Source organism: Triturus cristatus, chromosome 4_1 (genome assembly GCF_964204655.1).
Source record: "Triturus cristatus chromosome 4_1, aTriCri1.1, whole genome shotgun sequence".
Classification (NCBI taxonomy): Eukaryota; Metazoa; Chordata; class Amphibia; order Caudata; family Salamandridae; genus Triturus; species Triturus cristatus.
The window spans coordinates 382,391,035-382,410,124 of NC_140585.1; the positions used below are offsets into that span (position 1 = coordinate 382,391,035).

General features: G+C 43.3%; 1 protein-coding gene across 2 annotated transcripts in view; it reads left to right on the forward strand.

The window, feature by feature from the left end:
* KIAA0930 (KIAA0930 ortholog) overlaps positions 1–19,090 on the forward strand; it is a 518,594-nt gene that overhangs the window by 392,754 nt on the left and 106,750 nt on the right. For both annotated transcript variants that reach the window (XM_085652434.1, XM_085652436.1), the window contains one exon: positions 17,475–17,615. In XM_085652434.1, coding sequence (XP_085508560.1) covers positions 17,475–17,615 — 141 coding nt within the window. The remainder of the gene's footprint in view (positions 1–17,474; positions 17,616–19,090) is intronic.

Below are 19,090 nucleotides of genomic sequence, written 5' to 3' on the forward strand. Positions count from 1 at the left end.
GTACCGTACACAGCTCCAGTAATGACTCCGAGCAACCTACTGGATCACCCTCCTTGCCCATAGGCGTACAATCTACAGTTATCCCAGAAATGTTAACCATAGGCCCTGATATACAAACACTTTGTCCCATATCAGACAGAGCCTGTCTCTCCAAGGTTTCAAGGGATACCGTACACAACTCCAGTCAATCGTTTTGATCCAGCCCACTAAAGCATTGGAAACGATTAACGGTGTTCACCTGGAAACTATTTGGAAAGCTATGCAAAGCTTCTCCCCTCGTTCTCTCCCCCCCGTGGTCACTAGGATGATGGCTAGTGTGTTGTCTATAGAAAAAGCCCAAAGGGCAGAGTGAAATGCCCAGCTCGTTACAGGGGCGAGAAGTGGCTCGAATCAGAGCTGTCGTGGCAAGGTGTGGGTTACTGAAATTAATAATAACGCAATCCCCAGAGATGTTCTTCGGGGACGTGCCAATCCAGTTGGTTCTAGTAGTGGCCAAGATTTGGTCCGCCAGGGCCACTGGAAAGCCACACTCCCGATTGAGCCATGCCACAGTTTTGTATTTAAGGGAGTCATGTGATTCCATAGAGCGGTGAAGCCCATCCTCCCTGATTGGTGTAACGTTAGTCAGGACTGCTACATAGGGTGCGCAGTCCGGTGGGAGGTTCGGTTGAGAGAGGCCACAATTATTAGACTTCCCCCTTTCGGTAGTCTTCAACTGATTCCCCGGGACACGGGTAGTGGGGGGGTTCAAAGGGACATCACTAGAGCATAAAGGTGTTACTGCAATGACATTAATAGTGTCCCCTGTAGACGGTAGTTTTGGTTTGCCAGTTACGCCCTGCTGCTCGATAACTGTTATGGGACTACTGTTTGGCTGTGCAGGAATGCTAGAGCCTGCACAGGCCACTCCAACACTGGATGTGCCTTTGTTGGATTGCACGGGCTTACTAGTCCTGCCCCCAGCCACAGCAGCCACAGCAGCTGGTTGCGGACTGTTGTTTAGTTTCAAGCCGGATTGCACCAACACACCCAATCTAATCACTTCCCTAGAAACAGCCTCGAGTTTATCCAGGAGTGGAAGGACAATTTTGTCTAACTTGGCATCAATCATACCAATAAGCAGCTCAAGCTGATCCGGAGCTAGTTTCAAGTGGGTGGAATAAACGTCCTTATGTAAACAATTTGGCTCAATGGGGCCCCCATTTGATACAGAGACAGTGTTCTTTTTACTTTTACGACCCCCCTTTTTAGACAGTACAGGTCTATTTAGATTTCTCCCTGACCTCAACACTCTGAGTTTTGGGGGCCACGGAACCCGGGGCGTCAGAGTCATTATGGGACTCGTTTGCATCGGATTCCTCTGCATCAGATTCCTTGTGAAGGTCCTCAACGTCAAGGATATCCTGTGATGGCTCTATTTCGTTGGTTCCCTCCCTGGTTGGGCAATCCGGAAAGACCGTTACACAACTATCATCAGTGGTGGGAATCAACAAGGGGGTAGGCAAAGGAACAGGGATCTCAGCAGAGACTAGTTGGATCGTGGGGTCAGGGACACTTCCTAGACCCAAGGACAGTCTTCGTTCCTTATTAATCTTGTCTACTACTTTGACTAAGTAGTTGTCAAGTGTAGAGACAATGGGGCGGGAATTCCCGACTGACTTGGGCATGTTGCCTTGGAGAAAGGTACAAAGGTACAAAATAACCAGCACAGATATAACCAGATGAGAAAAAAAAAAAATAGATATTAAATGCGAATAGCACTTAATATGAAATGACTTAAAAACACAATTATAAAATAAACGACAACCAATATCAGACCCCTAGATTGGGAACTAGGTTTAGGGATACTGTTTTTTACCGGGAGTAGACCAATGTTCAGGCAAACGGCAGAGTCTAAGAGTCCAAATGCGCTCCAAAATTATAGAACGTGTGACGAGCAGGGGCGTGGCTAGCAGGGTGCGCAGGCCGGGTCAGACAGATCTCGCAGGGACTCCTGGACCAGCGAGTCCCTGCGGCGCTCCACCCCTGCCGCACCCGCCGAGTCCGCCCTCTGCCCCAAACACCACCGGGAATGTCCCGGTTCCACGGAACGGCAGCCGCGAAGCTGCAAGGCGCCGGCGGGGCAGGACAAGCTCCAAGAACAGAGCTTCCGGGGTAAGTCCGCCTGCAGGAGACACACTGAGACCAACCAGTAACCCACCGGTGCTTCGGCGCACCTGACCGCTTGCTTGTGTTGCTTGTATAGCTGCTTGGTTGCCCACACCGCCTGCACCGTAGTCCGGCCTCAGCTCCACCTCCACCTCCGCCTCCCGAAGTCTCTCCGAAGACTCCTCCGACCCCTGCGTTACCCTCGTGGATCAGCCAACTCATCGGCATCAGTCAGTCAGGCGAGTTGACTGCTAAGATCCGTTTCAGTGGTTTCAGTGGTATGTTTCAGAAGGGTGCGCAGTCCGGTCCAGGGGGCAGGCGGGTGGAGTTCCAGTGAGGTGGTTTTTACAGGGATAACTACCTAATTGGTAATCCCCAAACCGGGAGCTCCTCGGGAGGCTTGTACTAGGCGGCCATCTTCCTCTCCTCCATGTCAGACTCGGGCCGGAACAGGAAGCAGTCAGTTGGGATCCTATTCAGTCCTGGGTAGTTCAGCCCTTATAAAACCTCTTAGGGACTACAGCAGGGCTAGGAATCCTTACCCTCATTTGACAGTTAATTTTCCTTACTTATCTCCTCAGCTATGGTACTTTTAACCCCTTTCCATGTAATGGTTTGTATCTTTCACATTTGTACAAGGATCATTTTTGCATGAGAATATGTCAAGGGCTTGAGGATTAAGGGTTTTGATTTTCTTTGTGATTCTTCTTCCTTAGATGAAATCATGTGCACGCTTTCTATTTAGAAATCATTGAAATTTATGTCTAAGACTTTAGGGATCCATATCTCTAAGACGTCTGTACAGCATTGTACTCTTTTTCTTTATCTTCAGTGAGACCACATTTCTCAGGTTTCCTCCTTTGGTTTCTTCAGTGGAATTTGTTTTCCAGAGTGTTTACCTTTTTTGTGAGTTGGACAGTTTCTTTCTGCATCTCATTTTCCTTATCCTTCACCATGCTTATTCCTGACTCGGCATCTGTTATTCTTACTGTTGGGTCTCTAAAGTTGTTCTAGAGACCTTGCATTTCCCACTAAAGGAGATCTGTGTTCGTTTTTGCACTCTGGATAGCTGTTGGAGTATTCAATTGATGTTTGTGTCTTTTTTCCCTTTGGTCTGTGATTTAGGTACCTTTTCTGTCCAGTTTCCAATTCCTTCTTGTCCTTTATCTCTTTCTTTTATGATTCAGCCATGCTTAGAAAAAACGTGATTCGAGTAAGTTTTCAAAACAGGTCAGCATTGTTTATCCCTATTAATAATTTACTTCAGGAAGTCGTTAAGCTGTGGGTTTACAGACTAGGTGTAACTAATGATATGCTAAAGCCATGACACTGTCGCACAGTTCACTGTACATGCTGTAACATCTGCACAATGTGTATCACGTAATTACTACTGTAATGATTTTTCCTGCTTTTTTGTTATCTGAAAATTCATAAATAAAGTTGAAAAAAAAAATTATTGCAGGACCTTTGTTTCTGCGTAGCTGGATTTCACCGTTTGCACACAGACCATAAGGTTTTACATTTACTTCTGTTCTCCTCATCAGTCATGGAAAAGGACTAGTCTGATGTGACTAGTCAGTTCTCATATATGTTAACAATCATCCAGCAATGTAGTTTCAGAAGGGTTAATGACGTAGGGGGAAATTGAGCAAACAAAGTAGAATAGAGAGTGTGTAGTTGAGGTGGCAGATTCTGTGTGGCTATTGTTTCAGCATGTCCCTCAGTCATCTGTGGCTGTTCATAAGCTTTTGTAGCTGTTGTCCTCTATTCTCTTCTTTTATGGTTTTATACCACGTATTAATAAGACTCAGTGAGCATTGTGTTCTGTTAATTTAGGTTTCATACAACTTTGTCAGTAAAACTCACCAAACCACTATTTTTGTCATCTTAAAGATCAGCACCCTTGTGAGCCACTGCGAATTATTTATTCCTTTGACATTTTTGATTAAAGACAGAACATTTATTCACACCCTTCATTTATGTATAACATTAATCCATTGACTGTTCATTACAGACTCATCCGTGACTTGTGATCCTCATTATTAGTGGCAGGCTAGCTTCCATCCAAAGTGCCACCATTTTTGGTGTCCTTTTGTCAAATGTCTACAGACATAAAAAATAATGATGAACCCTTCATCAAAGCGTTGACATTTTCAGAGTGTTGCTTCTCATGTAATTGTATTTAAACCCAGTAATCAGCCATTGGACTATGGCGGTTGCCTGTGTCACCAAGAGGCGGGTCAAATGAATCACACCAGGCCCAGTATGCCAAATCAGCTTGCCACACTACAGCCCACTGACACATACCTTATGAGTTGCTGGCAAAGGTTATCTCCGTTAGTGTTTGCTAGTTCTGGGTGCCATTTTGTACTTCCATGCCGTTGGCTGTATCGGCCACGTGTTAATTGATCACCTACAGTGCTACAGACCCAGGAGGATGGCTTTAATTTGCCATCAGTTGGATGTAGAACTTAGCCACAAAAGGCCCATACCTTGTAAGTTGTGGCCAAAAGTTATCTCCATCAGTGTTAGCTAGTTGCTTCTACCATCTTCGTGCTGTTGGATGTATCTTCATGATATTAATTGTTCACCTACAGCTCAAAATTCTTAAAGATGTCAAATTACTTGTGCTGTCCTTGGCTAGGGGCATGGTTTCAAGGCATAGTACCCCTCCATTGTAGTTGTTGAGACCTGATTTTAGCATCCATGTGTGCCGATTTGTTTCAGTCTGTGCGGAGACACAGAGTCAGGCTACCATCTTGCTGATTCGCTAAGCATCAAACTTTAAACTTTTAAGAAGAGGTGTGTGCTTTCATATTGGTAAGCAGACCTTTGTTCGGTTGCTTCTTCCTTTCTTTGGTGTCTTGCAACTCTTTTACATCTTCCTTTCAGTCCTTATGAAAGCCAGGTCTCTAGAAGGAATCATTTGTTTCTCCTGATGTTTGATGTGATTTAAATTCATCTCAGTAGGACCTGTACATCTAAAGATATTGTAAGGTTATTATGAAACTAATTAGCTCTTAAATCGGTCACTCTTGTGAGAATCCAAGTGAACAGGGAAAGAGTCTGAAAGTGGTTGTTTGATATTTTTGGATGCTTTATGATAATGGCAGTGTCCGACTGGTTCTAAGTTTATTTTTCTTCTGGGAGTTGATGATGAGAAGACTGTAACCATGTGGTTAGTCCCCGACTGACTACACTAGATTTGATAAACCCAGACTGCAATCTTTTACTCAATTCTGCCCCCATGTACTAATCCCCCAGAGAAAAGTCCCACCAAAATATTAAAAACAAATATTTATGAGTTTAATGGACAGAAGTATCAATTATTTCTGTATTCATTGTATACAAAAGAATGTATGAATGAATAAAAATACATGATGCGTGTGTGGTTTTGAGGGCTAGTAGTGCAGTCCTGTGACTGTTCCTGAAGTAGTTAAACATTAATGCAGACATTATGGCCCTGATATAAAATGATCCTGTCCGGAGTATTACAAGCGCCATAGTATGTAATGCGTTTGTAGTATGGCAGACGGGATACTCCATCCCTGTAAGGTTTGTGACCGAATATCCCATCTGCCAAACTCTAAATCAGACTTGGTATTACAGAAGAGGTGGTTACTTGCCGAGAAGAAAATTACTTTTTAATTGAAAATAGAATATCTTGTTTTGTGCTAGGAAACAAATAACTTCTGCTGGAAGTTACACGCATTCAACTTGATTAGGACTGTTTGCACAGGTTTTCTGTACTGAGATAGCCTCTGTTTGTGATCTGCCTCTAAGCCCTGAAGTGTAAGGGGACAGGAATGTCCACCTGCATAGATAGCAAGTGTGCACTCCTGCCCTGAGTTCTCTTTTTGCATTAAGTCTCTGCAAGTTTTTAATTTCTGCTGCAATGCACACACTGAATGTGTATGTTCTTTTCAGACACACTGTTTAAAGTGGCTTGAGACCCAAGCGGGTCTCTGTGGTCTAGAAGGGCACTCAAAGTGTAGCCTCTTTTGGAGAAGCGACTGTTTTTATCTTCCTGGGGTTGGGAAGGCTGGCAGTGGTGGCAGCGTGTTGAATCAGACAAGAAATGTAGGCCTTTTTTGTGTTGTGAGGGGAGTAAGTTTACCTCTACTGTTTGAGAAAAATACTGGCTACACTAGATTTCACCATGCTGTTATGCGGGAAGAATGTTTGCATTGTCGGCATTTGTTTGCTGTAACACTTATCGCCCTAAGTGAGATGGGTATGCCCAGACGTGGGTCCCCTGCTCACTGTACCACTGATTTCAAGCTAGCCTGACTGAAGAAGGGTGACATACCCTGAAACCGGTCCCAGGATGCTTGTGACCTGGCCTGGCAGTTCGGTCTGGACTGTTCCCATAGGGCACAGGGTCAAGACTGATTAGCATATGGCTGGGTCCAAACTAGGGTGGCGTAGTGGGCAATAGAACGATGGATTTAACCCAGATCTTTTGACTGGGGGAGAATGTTTGCATTGCCAGCATTCCGTCCATCATTTGTTTGATGTTCTACATAATGCAGTAACAGTTCCAGATTCCATCACTTCTTTTCAATTATCATAAGACTGTAGACAGCCAATGCCCACCTCAAATACGTTTAGCATGAAGCATATTTTGACTCTCGTGGATTTCTTGTGCATTCTCATCCTCTAACTAATTCTCTCAATGGTCTGCAGAAGTGTGGATGAGACAGGGTAGCAGATGAGCGGACACACAATTTCATGCTAGCTCTTGCTTGATAACACAATAATACAATATTAGAAGATTGGCTGTGTGTTAAGATGAAAAGTGATTTTGTCTATGCTTATCTGTATGGAGACAGAAATCTATTTTGCAACTGTGTGGTGGATGGACCCGTGGAGCTTAGAGCTGAGCTTTGCGAGATATGGTATTGAAGTTAATGGGCCCCCAGAACATTCTTGAGGTCTTTTTGAAGTGAATAGGGCTCCACTGAAGGATGGGTGGAGGAATCTAATGGCTTTTGATGGAGGACCTCGCCCTTAGTTCCATTCCTGTTTCCCCTCTTCCCCAGAAGAGTCCCCCGCTCTCTTAATACCATGACAGAGGAATGCCTGAAACAAGCAGCAGCCCTCGGAAATGATAAAGCACCGTCCTGTTAGCCTACAACACACTGCTCTGTTTATGAGCACATTAGAGGATGGGTTGGTTCAAATCTTTTATTGCATGCCACAATGATTAAAGAGACGTGTTTCAACACAATCAGTGCCTTTCTCAATCTAATTCATTTCCATAACAATTGCGCTGTTTAAGATATTACTCCTTTAATGACATGGAAAAAATACTCCTCGTAAAATTTAAAGCAACCACGCTGTCCTGAAAAATTTAATGTCCCAAAGTTCTTCATGGTTACACAGTGAGTATTTAAAAATATAAAAATATTTGTAGGGCAATCTTATGGCTAGTTCCAAGTGGAAAGCAGCAAGCTAGTCCGGCATCCGTTCATTTTTAGGTCTTGCTGAGCCAAAGGCTCGAAGAGACATTTTATATGTGGGATTTTCAAAGTGCTACCCACAGTCTTTTGGCTGGCCTAAACCTTGAGTGCACGATCACATGCACGTGCACAGCTGCTCCCACTCCCCCCTCCCTTCTCTATAGCTTTCTTTCACTTTAGCCGCTTTGACCCTTGCATTCCCCCCTCCCTTCTCACCCAGCCCTTTGATGCTCTGCTCGATTGCTTTCACTTTCGCCGCTTTGATGTTTGATTTTTTTTTTTTATAGGTACAGAAATAACAGCCCCGTTAAGTTACTTTAAGCTTCTGTGTTCACACACGCCATAACACTGCAAAAAACAAACAAATGTCGGCGATGATTTCAAAGCTTTTTGTTAAGCTCGTAGGTACAGAAATAACAGCCCCGTTAAGTTACTTTAAGCTTCTGTGTTCACACACGTCATAACACTGCAAAAAACAAACAAATGTCGGCGATGATTTCAAAGCTTTTTGTTAAGCTCGGACCGCGCTTGTTTTTGTAGGTGTAGAAATAACAGCCCCGTAAAGTTACTTTAAGCTTCTATGTTCACACACGTCGTAACGCTGCAAAAAAAAAAAAAAAGTCGGCGATGATTTCAAAGCTTTGTGTTAAAAACGAAGGCACTTTGCTTGTAGGTGTGTACCCCTCCAACTAACTTTGAAGTTCAAAAGACACAGAGGTTTCCGTAATTATGCATGCGCTGCTTCGAGCACTTCAGTAGTTATAGGAACTGATGTAAGGCTGTTCTGCCGGGTCTCCATGCAATGTGGGAGTCTCGTAATGTGTGCAAAGATATGTGTCGCTCAATAGATCAGAAAGTTGCAAAACAATATTTACACATCTGTGTCAAGGAATTATCTTAGAAGCATCTCGAGCCGTGGCGAAATGAGGCTTCTCACCTCTTTCTTCTACCTCCAGGATAGCGCCTTGCTAGGGATCCGGTTTCAGTTGCAGCGCACAGTTTAGAGAGATATCCGTCATTAACAGGCTGCTAGGTACAGAGTGTACTGCTTGCTACATCCTGACCAAACGGCTGTACATGGAAATTAATTTCAAAGCAAATCCAAGGAATGCTGCTTTATTAGAGAAAGCTACGGACAAGAAGGACGATAGACTTAAAATAAAAATATATCTAAGTACAGTGTTAAATAAGTGATTGCCATGTGAATAAATAAACAAATAAATGCAACGCTGCAAGTCGGCGATGATTTCAGAACTTTGTGTTAAGCTCGGACCGCGCTTGTTTGAGTGTAGGACGAGGTCGAGTCACACTTTGGGCTAGTATAGCACACTGATTGCTTTGTTGACAGTCTCGTAGCGCTGTACATAAAGCTGTTGCTCCTGCTGACCATGCTCCTCCGCTTCCTCCCTGGTCTACACCATACACGTATATGCGTGTCTCTAGGTCCTTGCTTTATTTATTTGCAATTTTATATAGCGCAAACTCGACCCAAAGGTATTGGAGCGCTTTACGTGACTTTTAGTTACATTAGACAAGGTTGCATTTATTTTTGAGGCACAGGGAGATTAAATGATTTCCTCGGATCAGGACGCCGAGACTAGAACCTGTGACCACAGTTCCAAGGTAGACAGCGCTGGCCGTGACGCCACATCCCTCTCCCTGTGCCTCTCTGGAGCAGCTATGACGTCAGGCCCCTACTTACCTCACCCACCCCCAATTTACATTGTGATGCAAACCCCGGCGAAAGAAACCACCATTTACGAGCCCGAAACTTGCTAAACTCAATGCTGGGAGCCGCTATTGGTGTCCTCTTACAGCTCATAAAGAAGGGCGGAATGAGTGTAGGACGAGTTCGAGTCACACTTTGTGCTAGTATAGCACACTAATTGCTTTGTTGACGGTCTCGTAGCGATGTACATAAAGCTGTTGCTCCCGCTAACCCTGCTCCTCCGCTTCCGCCCTGGTCTGCCAGTTCCACCATATACGTATATGCGTGTCTCTAGGTCCTTGCTTTATATATTTGCAATTTTATATGGTGCGAACTCGACCCGAAGGTATTGGAGCGCTTTACGTGAGTTTCAGTTACATTAGACAAGGTCGCATTTATTTTTTAGGCACAGGGAGATTAAATGATTTACTCGGATCAGGACGCCGAGACTAGAACCTGCGACCACAGTTCCAAGGTAGACCGCGCTGGCCGTGACGCCACATCCCTCTCCCAGTGCCTCTCTGGAGCAGCTATGACGTCACTATACGTGTGACACCTTGAACTCGTTTCTAGCAATTATAATGCTCTAGGACGAATGTTTACCTAAAGTGCATAGAAATTCACTCAGTCTTTAATACATTCACATCTCTCTTTAATTTGCTACATATTGTGATATCTCAATTTTTGAATACCTCTGGTAACATCCCATCAGATTTTTGTCAAACATTCCAGTACAATTTTGTTTGTATCTGTAATCTTTTATCGTAAGGATAAGTCTGTCATTTTCAAGAAATCTGCATATGCACAAGGTTAAAATAAGCATGTATGGTGAGAAAAACACCAAGTAGGAAAGCGTCGAACCCGTATCAAATTGAAAAGAGAAGAGAAAATAGATGAACATAGTGAATTACCTGATATCACTGTTTTCCCACTCTGTCATTGGGCTTTCCTAATGCATCTACGAGCCCAACATGCATGTTTCAAACATGTGGCATCAGGGCTTTAAGTGGAGTGAAAAAATGAGGGGGGGCTCTCAAAGGGGTGTGGCCAATGTATTTAAGGGTGTGGCTTAAAAAAACTATCTGTAGTTAGCATAGTGTGCCGCCCGACCTGTATTTTTCTGTCATTACATCTAGATATATGATATTTCGACGCCTCGTCAGGAGTAGTACGCGCTACATAAATGCAATTATAATTACAATACTACGAGTAACATCATACCTACAACAAGTCAGGACGCTTGGCTTTGTCAATGTTTGTTAGTTGCATAAGATATACAAGCAGCAATTATGGCTTGTAAATTAGTGAAAAAACTTCCACTTAAAGCCCTGGTGACACCACCACAACAATGTTGCTGCTCCTGAGTTTCAAAAACAGAAGGGAAATCCAGAGAGAAAATGACGCTCTTTAAAGGATTTCCCTTCCCCCTACAACGCTCACCTGCCAAGACATGATGCCGTAACTTCTCCACTAGTAAGAAGTGAGCAGTGTGAGCAGGCGCACATCGATGTGCCTGCTTTCACTACAGTCTGGAAAAAAATGGATCGCCTGTGCCACGGCACAAAACAGAGCCCGAAAGAGACCTGTTTCGAGGCCTCCTTTAAACAAGCATTTGCAATGCAATAGGTCTCGCATTTACGCGAGTTTAAGCTATTGGCATTGTAAATGACGATGCCTTTTATGTATGTTTGAAAAACGAAAACACAAATAAAAGGCATTGTTATGTGCAATGTGAATAGCTCAAACTCGCGTAAATGCGAGACCTATTGCATTGTAAATGCTTGTTTATTATTTGTTATATAATCTACTTATTTTGATATATGTAACAAATGTTATTTTATGTGCTTGCCCAATTGAACTTCTATTAAATAATTTATCAGGAGGTTACTTCCATTAGTGGATGGGAACAGCACAGCGCCCCTGCCTTGCAGTAAAATTAAGATATTTTCTTTAAATATTTAATAGAGGTTAGTTAACTGACTTTTATGTATTTTGCCAATTTATTAAAACTTAAAAACGTCATGTTACTTCTAATTTTCAAATGAAATAATTTATCATATACTGTTTTTTAATCATTTTTAATGCATTGCTTTTCTTCAACTAACTCTGAACAATTATCCTGAAACACATTATTGGTGTTATCACAAGAATGTGTATAGTCATTAGAACCCATGGCTTTGATGTTACCAGTGACCGCCACATTGTTCAATCAGTTTCCATGCCTTGGCTTCCCTCAAAATTTTCAAGCTACCACTGCCATGTTACTTTCCCACTACTGCTATGTCAACAGACTGTAACACCTGCCAATACTTAAATACATACATACAATTTAGACTACAGTTGATAGACAACTCCTCTACCTACCAACATCTAAGAAAGGTAACCTTCCACTTCTCTCCTCCCATATGATAAGCCATATCATTATAAAGCTGTGCTCTGTAATGCACAGTCAGCAGTACAACACAAATTCACATCCTAAGACTTTAATTTTTAAGTTACTATTTTTCAACATGTTATCTTACCTACCAGTGTCTACCTGTAAATTGAATGTATGTATATTACCCTCTACCTTCTAATGTATCTGAGCGGTGTTATGTAAAGCGCTCTGATACCCTCTAGGGTCATGTTCGCGCTAAATAAAATTTTATAAATAAATAACAGAGATTTGAAATATCACATCTGTGCTGCAACCATTAAGTTATTGTCTTACTAAACCATGGTTATCAAATTACTGTATACCTATTTTGAATGATTAGACTTGATCTTGGGGGCACTGCTGCTCTCATTCTCTTAGACATTAGCTCTGCTTTTTATAGGGGTCTACTGCAGAAACTGACAGGTATTGGAATTAAGGCTCTGCTGTCTCTTTGGTTTTCATCTTTTTTGCAGGATCGTACATTTCAGGTCTTCTCTAAGCCACATGAATCATCGTCGTTTTCTCGTCCATGTGGTATGCCACAGGGCTTCTCATTGAGCCCTATGCTTTTTTACATCTATGTTATACCTCTGGCTGATCTAGTCGAGAGCCATGGCCTCTCACTTTTCATGTATGCTGATGATACTAAGATCTTCTTAATGCCTAATGGAGAGCACAGGGATTGCGCAGCCAATTTTTGCCTCTGCCTCACTGAAGTTTCAAGTTGGATGAAACCTAATTTTCTGAAGTTAAATGGTGACAAGACCGAGGTGTTGGTTGTGGGCAACCAGCTTAATTTTGGGATCCACACTGGTGGCCTGCTGATCTTTGGCATCTCCCCATTCTTTGTAAATCAGTAAAGATCCTTGGCTCCTGCCTGGACAAATGCCTTCTCATAGACATTCAAATCTCTAAAATTGCAACCCATTGCTTTTAGTTACTTAAAAGCCTGAAGAAAATTCTCGGGCTCCTCCCCCTTTCTGCAAAGAAAACAGTGGTTCAGACCTTGATCATACCCAGGTTCGGTTATAGTAGCATGCTTTTTCTGTGCGTTCCTAAAAACATATTAAGGATATTTCAGATTATACAAAATTCTGCGGCTTGGCTGCTCTGCTGTGTCTACTGGCATTTCTCAATCGCCACCCAGCTTAGCTCTCTTCACTGGCTGACAGTAGAGAAGTGCAAGCATTTTAAATATCTATGCTTTATGCACAGGGCTTTGAATGGTGGTGGACCTTCTTACATCACAGGATTGGTATTGTCCTAAGCGGTTCCTTTGCTCTGGAGATCAGCTCCTAACTGTTAGACCTCCTTATAAACATGCAAGACAGGGAGGAAGATATTTTTGTTGTTCTTGGTCCTACGCTATAGAACTCTCTCCCTGTTAAAATGTGTGCGTGCACCTCTCCTCTGGATTCCTGGAGGTTGCTAAAAACCTGCTTCTTCCAGGCTATTGTTGTCCTTTCCTTCACTTCAGCGCTAGGAAACTCTTGTTAAGTGTACATGCCCACTAGAAATGTATTGATTGATTGATGTAGTGTCCAAAAGGTTATTCTGCTCAAACTACTCTGATAAAAGGATGTGTGGCATTATTATATTTTGGAAAATAACTTAATTAATGTACTGCCGATATATCATACCAAATGACAAACTAACAAAGAGCAGAGGATATTGACTGTTTAACTGTTGAGAGAGAAAAATTTGATTCTGGTGGTAAATATAAACCTCTGGCTAGAAACCCCTTCAGGCCTTGGCCAGAATTTCAAAAACTATCTTGATATTTGTATTCTTATATTGACCAACCATGAACCCAAAACCAAGCTGTTCACTTGCTAAACCCTAATTTCATCACAGTCAACGTTCTCTTTACCAGCAAGGTCACACCCCTCTCTTGGTCAGATCTAGCTCTATACATTTTACTTGAACTTACACAAAACAATTAAACCCCAGACCGGAAAAACAGATATGCTTGAAATATTAAATCTCTAGACATATTTAATTTAACTGTTCACTAAATAGCCAGAACATTGGCAATTATTAAATCACTCTTTAAAAGCTACCCATGCCACCATGTAAAATTAACAACTTTTCCTGTGACCTTACTTAGATCAGCTTCTGGAAACACTTGTCTTTAACCAGTTCTGCCTTTGCTGCAAGGGAAATACTGCTAAATTCACAGCTACTAGGCTTTCTACCTGGAAGCAGTACCGAGCTTGCTGTCACCTTGTCCCTGCGTCATCTTTGAATCTAGTGTATGGAGGTGGTGTCAGAGCCCTTGTTTTGTTAGATCCCTCAGCAGTCTTCAACACCATCTATTAACACATTTTCCTCAAAGTGCTTAAAGCCAGTATTGCAGAACAAGTCAAAAGAATCTTTGAAGTCCCTTATTGGGTGATGGATAGGAAAGTGGTTTCCGACCTACCCTGGAACTGCGGTTTTAAAATCGTAAACTATGGTGAACCAAGAGGTCAATCCTGTTACCCTTTCTTTTTAAAATTTAAAAGCTACCCCAGGCAAAAATATTGAAACAGTTTCATGCACATTTTACATGTATGCTGATACCACCCAGCTGATCTCCATCCAGACTGTCTAACAAAGCCAAAGTTAAAATTATGTTTTCCTCCCTCTCAATTAGCAAATGGTGGATGGTCAGCAACTTTCATACATTAAATTCTGCCAAAACGGAACTTTTCGTCACCAAAAATGATCTGCTAAATGGAACCCAAACCTCTGGCTATAGGTGGTTGGCCCGCCATCTAAACCAGTTATTCAGATCTATAACCTGGCTACTCATATTGACACCACCCTTCACTGGACACCCAGGTGAACAATGTTCCAACTTGCTGTTCCTTACAGCGTCAGATCCTCAAACATATTTCACTATATAGTCAGGCTGATCATCACATTCCAGTGGATAATGCACTAGCTACTATGGCAACTCAATCCCATCTAGCTTCCTCTGTCAAACTAACTTTCAGTTACTCACACACTTTACTGAACATATCACATCTTACTAGATGTTCCAAAAAACAAAGACCGCGGATAGTGAGCCTTTTTGGTAGCTACTGCCAAACCTAGGAATGCTGTTCCTCTCCGTGCCCAGAATCCTCTCAACTGAACTTCTGCAGGAATCTCAAAACCTGGCTTTTTCAGTAATTGCAACTTTTCAAAAATGTGTTTAAAAATAGTTTTTATAGTTTCTTTTATGATTCTTGACTGATGCTTTTTCCCAGATTATTTTATTATGCTTCTTTAAAGCACAACCAGATTAGCCAACAGTAATATAAGCTCCAGCGGTGCACAAACAGGTCGATGGAGAAGGGTCCCCAAAGATCCTGAACGGCCTGCCACCCCGTTCAAGGACGTGCAGGAACGTGTAGTCGGAGCTCTCATGGTTGCGGCCTAAATGTTAGGCTCTCCCATGAGCCTAACAGACCATTGCCGTCAGATCGCCCCTGCACTGCCTGCCCGCCATGCCTGCCCGCCATGGATTACAATCGTAACCCGGAAGGGGCATGCCACGGTCTTGGCGGTGCCCCAGCAGCTGGCATGGTGGCAGTGTCGCTGGAGGACCACCAAAGTCGTAATAAGGCCCTAAGTATTGTAAGCAGCCTTCAATTATTAGGCACAATTGTCTTGGAGTGTACACTGTCCTTAGTAGATACTTTTTAATAGTCTGTGAAGTATAACTCATGAGAGTTTCACTGTCTGCAAACAGTGTGGTACTGAGTAAACTCTCCATTAGTAAACAATGTTTACAGTTCCCACTTTTCTACTCGTATCAAATTAATTTCTCAATGTAGGTTTGGTGACTGTGAGGGGTTTGCTACAGATAAAGGCTGTCCGTAGTAGGGTATTCATTTTGGAACAGCTGTTGAGTATCCTGAGGAACCTTAGTTTCTCTGAACATTTTTATACAGATTGAACACTGTGTGCAGTGACGGTTTCCCATACATCTCTGGTTGATTGTTAATGTGAAATAGGCTACCTGTGAAATGTATGGTACAGTGTCTATGTTGCACATAACACTTGTTTGTAACACCCCCAGCCACGCCTGTGGCCGTGCTTGGCTGGGGGTTGTCCACAAGCCTTGGCCTGCGGCCAGGCCCTCCGCAAGCCCCTCCACAGGATGCCAACCCCACGCAGTGCACAGCCTTTGGCCGTGCACAGCAGGGCGTTGGCAATAGGGCCTGGCCACAGCCAACCGCACCACAGGCTGTCAGCCCCACTCTACGCACACCCTTTCGTCATGCACAACATGGATTTGGCCGCAGGGCCTGGCTTACAGCCAGACCTTGCTTCCAACTCCCCACAGGCAGGCATCCTCCCACGCTGCACACAGCCTTTGGCTGTGTGTAGAGGGGGATTGGTCACAGGGTTTTGCCTGCCACCAGGCACTGTGGCCAAACCCCCAGCAGGCTGTCAACCCCACACCACACACAGACTTTGCAGTGCGTAGCATAGGGTTGCCTTTTGGGCCCCAGAGACCCTATCCCTTGGGGCCAAAACATATATAATATGGGGAGGGGAAGGGCAGCCCACACGCCGAGCCTGTATAAGTCGCTGGAACCACATCCCCGAGGCCAAAATCTAAGGGGGGGGGGGGTGTGCAGGTCCCCTCCCCGAGCCTTATTTGGCCTCCAGGACCTCATCCCCAGGGCTCAATATAATAAAAAAGGAGAGGAAGGCCGCTCAGCCCCTGCCCCGAGCCTTATAAGGCCCTGTAGATCCCATCCCCCAGGGCAAACCAATAAAAATGGGGGAGGAGCTGTGTGCCCCCCTCCCCAAGCCTCATTGGGACCTGGGGACCCCATCCCCCAGGCCATTTTCTTTTTTTTTTTGTTAAGGGTAGGGGGGACTGCGTGACCCCCTCCCAAATCCTATTCTGGATCCGGGGATCCCAACCCCAGGGGTCTGCCTTTCGTATAGGTGGGTGCCCTGGTGCCAAACTAAGACATCCACCATTTATAATTTTGGGGGCCACAGGAATAGCCTCAGGGCCTCTGGGGCCCCAGCCGGCTCCCCAAATGGTGTGGGAGCCTGCATGCTCCCACCCACATGGAGCTGTTATTTATGCTGCTTCCTCCAGGAGGGACCAATATCTTGATCTGTTTCGAGGTGTGTTCCCGGGACACAGCAGGTGAGCCTGCCATGGGGGATGTCGTTCTTGGGGCCAATAAAGGCTCAGGGAGCGGCACCATGTGGACCCTTTCTGTTTTTGTAAAACACCTGCCCTGGAGAATGGGGTCTCTAGGGCCTTTTAAAGGCTTGGAATTCGGACCACGCGTCCCCCCACCTCTTATTTTGTGCTTAACGCCCTGTGGTCCCTGGGGCCAAATGCGGCTTGGGGAAGGAGGGCGCGTGCCAAATCAAAGGTTAAAGTGATGTTATAGTTAGGTCAGTTCAAACGTAACATGTAGTTTTAAACTAAAAAAATGCTCAAAATATTCTGAAATTCATCAGTTATAGTTTACTACCATAACTATAACTTGGCGCCACCACCAGGGACTGCATATGTGTTCACATATTACATCACTCATGACATGTTCTGTGACATCAGTTGTCATCATCGATGCCCATTGTCGTTTCTGTACAAAGGTAATAAATAGCTGATTAGTACAGTTAAAAATGCATAATGTTTACCATGTGTAATGTGGTCCTACAGTGGTATCTTTGACAAACTGAATTGCCAGCTTTTGTTTTGTTTTTGACCCTTTGATTTTACCCATGTTAATTGCAGGTATTTAGCGACATGACTGTTGGTGAAGGTGAGATGGTCTGTGTTGAGCTGGTGGCTAGTGATAAAACCAACACTTTCCAAGGTGTGATATTTCAGGGCTCCATCCGCTACGAAGCTCTCAAGAAGGTGTATGACAACCGGGTGGGTATCTGATGCCTTGCATTTCGTAAACAATTTTAAATGACTGTTGGTTGTGTAAGATTTAGCTCTGGTATGGTCAAGACATAGATTTAGAGAACAGTGCTTATTCTCCTCTTACCATATGAAGTGTACAATTTCCCTGTAGCCTTGCAGTGTAAAGTTGAATCCCTTATATGCTAGGACCATGTTCATAAAATGGTAAAAATACACCTTGGACGTTGAAGTTGACTTTATTATTATGTAATTAATATAAAACAGGTAACGCTACTTATTGATTACATGTAAATTATTTGTCCAAAAAATGCAGAATAAATAAAGCAAAAAGATAGTTGCATTATAATGAACAGCTGTTACTTTGATACTGAAATGGACATTTGTAGGTCAAACTTTAAAGTGCACTGAGATATGGCATATCATGTGTAACTCCGTTAGAGTTCCATATATTGTTCCCTCTTTGAGAGACTTCTGCATATGTCATGCACCTGAATATGGCCTATCGGTTCAGTCTTTCTTGGAACTGTTACTAGTTGGTGCTCCTGTTGATTCGAGTTTCTTACGGCTCATGAATTGTTTTTTTTTCCCGCTACTTTTTATGCGTTTCAGACTTAAACATGGTTCACAGGTAAAATTTATACAGGCTTTAAAAGGTACAAAACAAACGCTAACCATATTTTCCTTCCATGCCGCCATCATTTGGACTTGTTTTGCCTGTGTTAAAGGCCACTCAAATATCCATCTCATTTCGACAGACTTTTTGTTTTGCACAATGATGGCACAGACGTTGCACCCGATAGCTTCTTTAAGCTATCTTCCATCATGTGGGAGATTTTGGCTTTTTATTGAATGCTTCTGTCTCGACCCTTCCAAACATGCTCATGTGGAAAGGACCTGGATCTGTAAAGGATGCCCCCTGTTTATTTGAGGTTGTATTACTAAATATCGACCCCTAGAATACCATCCTAAAAGAATATCGTGGACACAATATCAGGGGACAAAATATCGAGAGGTCTGTGGACATAGAGGTGTGTAGATTTACTATTCATACCTCCACATCTGCATATCTTGACTAAATATATAACTCTAAGGTACATATATGTGGCTTTAGGTGTAGAAAATATATACTTATCTATCAATATTTTGGTTTTGATATTTTGTCCTCGGTATTCTGTGCCATCGATATTCTTGTTTCGATAGTGGTAGTGCACACCTTATTCGAGACTACAAAATACTGTGCTCTGATTTCTCCTTTATAACATAACCAAATCTTCCTTGATTACATTAACTAAAAGTGTAAGCTATTCAGTAGAACAGTAGGCTCTTTTGTTATGGTGCTCCCAAGAATGTCAGTGGATTATGCCACTTTTGACTAGCCCATCCATTTGAGTATATTGTCACTGAGGATGCTTGCATGGCAAGTGTCTTGGCATCAATCTGGTCGCATTACTTTCTCAGTTTTCTGTACTTGAGGTTATTCA